Here is a 2,914-nt window from a genome sequence, read left to right as displayed (position 1 = left end):
CATACATACTTATACAGGGTTTGATTGAAAAGTAATGAGCCTTCCCGCGCGGAGCGTCTGCCAAGCGATCAACCGAATCGGCTGGTGGGGGAAAATGATCGTTGGACCTTCCCCTTCCACTAGAAACCGGTCCCAGTTTGCTGGCAACAGCGGTGCAGTCAACATCGCTTCGCGCACATCGTGGCGCACACCGCCTTCCTCTGCACCTCTTCATTGGCCAAGATGGTGGTTCCGGTGCTTCCCACCCTCCCTAGAGCCCAGACCTGTCCCCTCCGGACTTGTTCTTGTTCCCGCGCCTGAAAAGAAAGCTGAAGGGGAGGCGTTTCAACTCCATCGAGGCGATCCAAAAAACTGTGACAGCCGAATTGAACGCGATTTCGGCGGATGAGTTTAAAAAATGTTTCCTGCAGTGGAAGGGCCGCCACCAGCGGTGTATTGACGCTCAAGGGTCCTATTTTGAAGAACATTAGTTGTATAAGCCAAAATATTTAATAGAACTGCTTAAAAAATAAGGCTCATTACTTTTCAATCAAACCCTGTATGTATGGCGTTCAAACATTTTATTGGATATTTGGCAGAGCTTCTCCTCCTATTTGTGGGGCGCATTATATTGTTGTTCCACAATTCGTATAATTTTACAAGGTTTTTCATTGCTTTTTCATGCCAGAAATACACTAGGAGGTATTTTTATTATCACTTTTTGAATTATTAGCCAAGTTTTTTATTTAAAAATGTATCTATGCGCGTTTTTTTGAAAGTGTAACCCATTTAAGATCCATAACCGTATGGTGCAGTGCTGTGTACGGGTACATAGTAATCTCCAGTCACCATATAAGCATTAGTTACGGCGCCCATGTTCGCACTACTGTAGGAGGTGCCACACTCTTTCGCCACAGCCTCTGTGTAGGTTCCGCAACGCATGCTGTGGAAATTATTCTCTTTCACAGCCTCAGCGTAATAGGTGCAAGAGCGAGCGTGACTGCAAGCGCCAGTTAAATCCAAGCCACAACCAGGTTGCTTCTTACCACCGTTCGGGTAGAAAGCACCTTTACCAATGGGTTTCAAGAAGCCCAATTGACCACCGTCTGTCTGAATAGACTCAACATACTCGGCATCATCACTATTCAAACGCTTGTTGGGTTTGCTGTAGCTGAAGAGTGGTAGAGCGGGATCCAAACCGACAATAGCATGAAGCTTATCATCGGTATTCTTACCAGTGTAACCGGCAATTTGAGCACCCAAACTGTGTCCGATTACTTCGGTTGTGTCCAGGGAGAGACTGTGGTTTTGCACTAAATAATTAATAAAACTGGCCACCTTCACGCCAGTGGGTTTAACAGCCACAACAGATGAGACGTAATCAATGAGACGAGCGCGTGCCCAATCTACGACGATGATGTTATAATCTCCATGGCTCAGCCAAGCATCGCGAATTGCAGTATTCATGCTGGCTTTGTAACCTTGCAACCAACCGTGAATCAAAATTCTGGAAGCAATGGTTCAATGTGTAAAGTTAATGTTTATTTAAAAAAAAAAGTTACTTTGAAGTCTTTTATGAATGCAAATACCTGGTAGGGTTGCTAGCATCGAAGTTCGATTCCGAAATCGATGTATTGGTAGCCGAAATTTTCTGTGCGGTAGTGGGATTTTTGCTGGTGTACAAGTAATAGGAGACGGGTACAAGAGTAAGGTACGTAGGATCCTCCACGCCTTGGTCCTGTTCCATTGCGTCGAGCAGTTCTTCACCCTCTTCAGTGGTCATCCAGACGAAAGAGCCATCGACTTGCGGAATATACCAGCCATTTTCGCCATTTTCACGACCTTCTTCCACTGGGAAGGCCGAAATTGTGACTAAGTAAGAAATTGCGTTTTGTTGTTAATGCTAAATAATACTTTTATTATTATAATAGTTAAGAGCTACCTGCTAAGGCAAAAATTGTCAACAAGTAGAAAGTCTTCATTGCTCAAGGTATCGAAAACAAACACATCAAATTCAAAATAGCCTGGGGTTTTTATTTAAAAATTTGTCATTGCGCGGTGGTTAGATAAGAAAATTTAGATTAGTTCACGTGCGAAATCAAATTGAAAGATTTTAGTTATCTAAAGTGAACACCCACTTGATGAATTTAACCGTTGAAAATTGCATAAATTTTATCAAATAAATAAAGAAGGGAAGTTTGAAGTGGTTCAAAAATAAACCAAAAAAATGTTTAAGTAATTTCGTGCAAAGGTTTAAATTGAAAAATTAGAGGGAAATAGGCAAAACTGGTCAAAATATTATGTATTTAATATTTTGACAATGAATTAATATGTGAAATTTGTAATAATTTCTATAGGGTGTAAAATTTGCTTTTTGAATCGGCTATAAAAAAAAAACTAATCAATATTTTTTCAAACTTCTTTTTATTTTGAAGACTGAACATTGGCATTTATGAATGAAAAAGTTGTTCAAATGAATGCCACGACTGGCTTTACAGTAGGCCATTCGATCAACCCAATTTTTAAGCACATTTTCGATTGTTTGGGCTCGAATTTCATGAATGGCAACTTCGATTTCGTGGCGATTTCGATTTTAAGGCAACAATCGTCTCTGGATGGTTCGCATAGCATTTGTCCTTCACGGCTCCCCACAAAAAATAGTCCAACGGGCTCAAATCACAACCCCGAGGCGGCCAATTGATATCGAAATTTCGGCTGATTATTCGGTTTTCAAAAACGGTAGCCAAAAGTTCGAGCGTAACTTTGGCAGTGTGACAAGTTGCACCGTCCTGTTGAAACTAAATGTCGTTCATGTCATCCTCTTCAATTTTTGGAAACAACTCGTTGAGCATGTCACGGTAACGCTCGCCATTTACTGTAACCGCGGAAGAAGAAGAAGACTCGCCACTTTGGAAATATTTCCCAGGTTTTCAAT

At 41.3% G+C, this 2,914-nt stretch overlaps 1 protein-coding gene across 1 annotated transcript; it reads right to left on the bottom strand.

The window, feature by feature from the left end:
* Positions 1 to 682: 682 nt before the first annotated feature.
* Positions 683 to 1,971, bottom strand: LOC128855606 (phospholipase A1 VesT1.02-like). The gene is made up of 3 exons (XM_054090639.1): positions 1,922 to 1,971; positions 1,569 to 1,851; positions 683 to 1,486 (listed from the first exon to the last, which is right to left on the bottom strand). The coding sequence occupies exons 1-3, from the start codon at positions 1,959 to 1,961 to the stop codon at positions 769 to 771; spliced, it is 1,041 nt and encodes a 346-aa protein (XP_053946614.1). The 5' UTR covers positions 1,962 to 1,971; the 3' UTR covers positions 683 to 768.
* Positions 1,972 to 2,914: the final 943 nt, after the last annotated feature.

This window comes from Anastrepha ludens, chromosome 2 (assembly GCF_028408465.1).
Source record: "Anastrepha ludens isolate Willacy chromosome 2, idAnaLude1.1, whole genome shotgun sequence".
Taxonomy (NCBI): Eukaryota; Metazoa; Arthropoda; class Insecta; order Diptera; family Tephritidae; genus Anastrepha; species Anastrepha ludens.
Note: the sequence above shows the minus strand (reverse complement) of the source record. Positions and strands in the feature narration are given on the sequence as shown.

Coding starts and splice junctions, on each gene's coding strand:
- LOC128855606 (XM_054090639.1), bottom strand. CDS start 1,961: ATGAAGACTTTCTACTTGTTGACAATTTTTGCCTTAGCAG. Junction 1,852..1,921: donor GACAATTTTTGCCTTAGCAG/GTAGCTCTTAAC, acceptor TTTCTTACTTAG/TCACAATTTCGGCCTTCCCA. Junction 1,487..1,568: donor GATGCTAGCAACCCTACCAG/GTATTTGCATTC, acceptor CATTGCTTCCAG/AATTTTGATTCACGGTTGGT.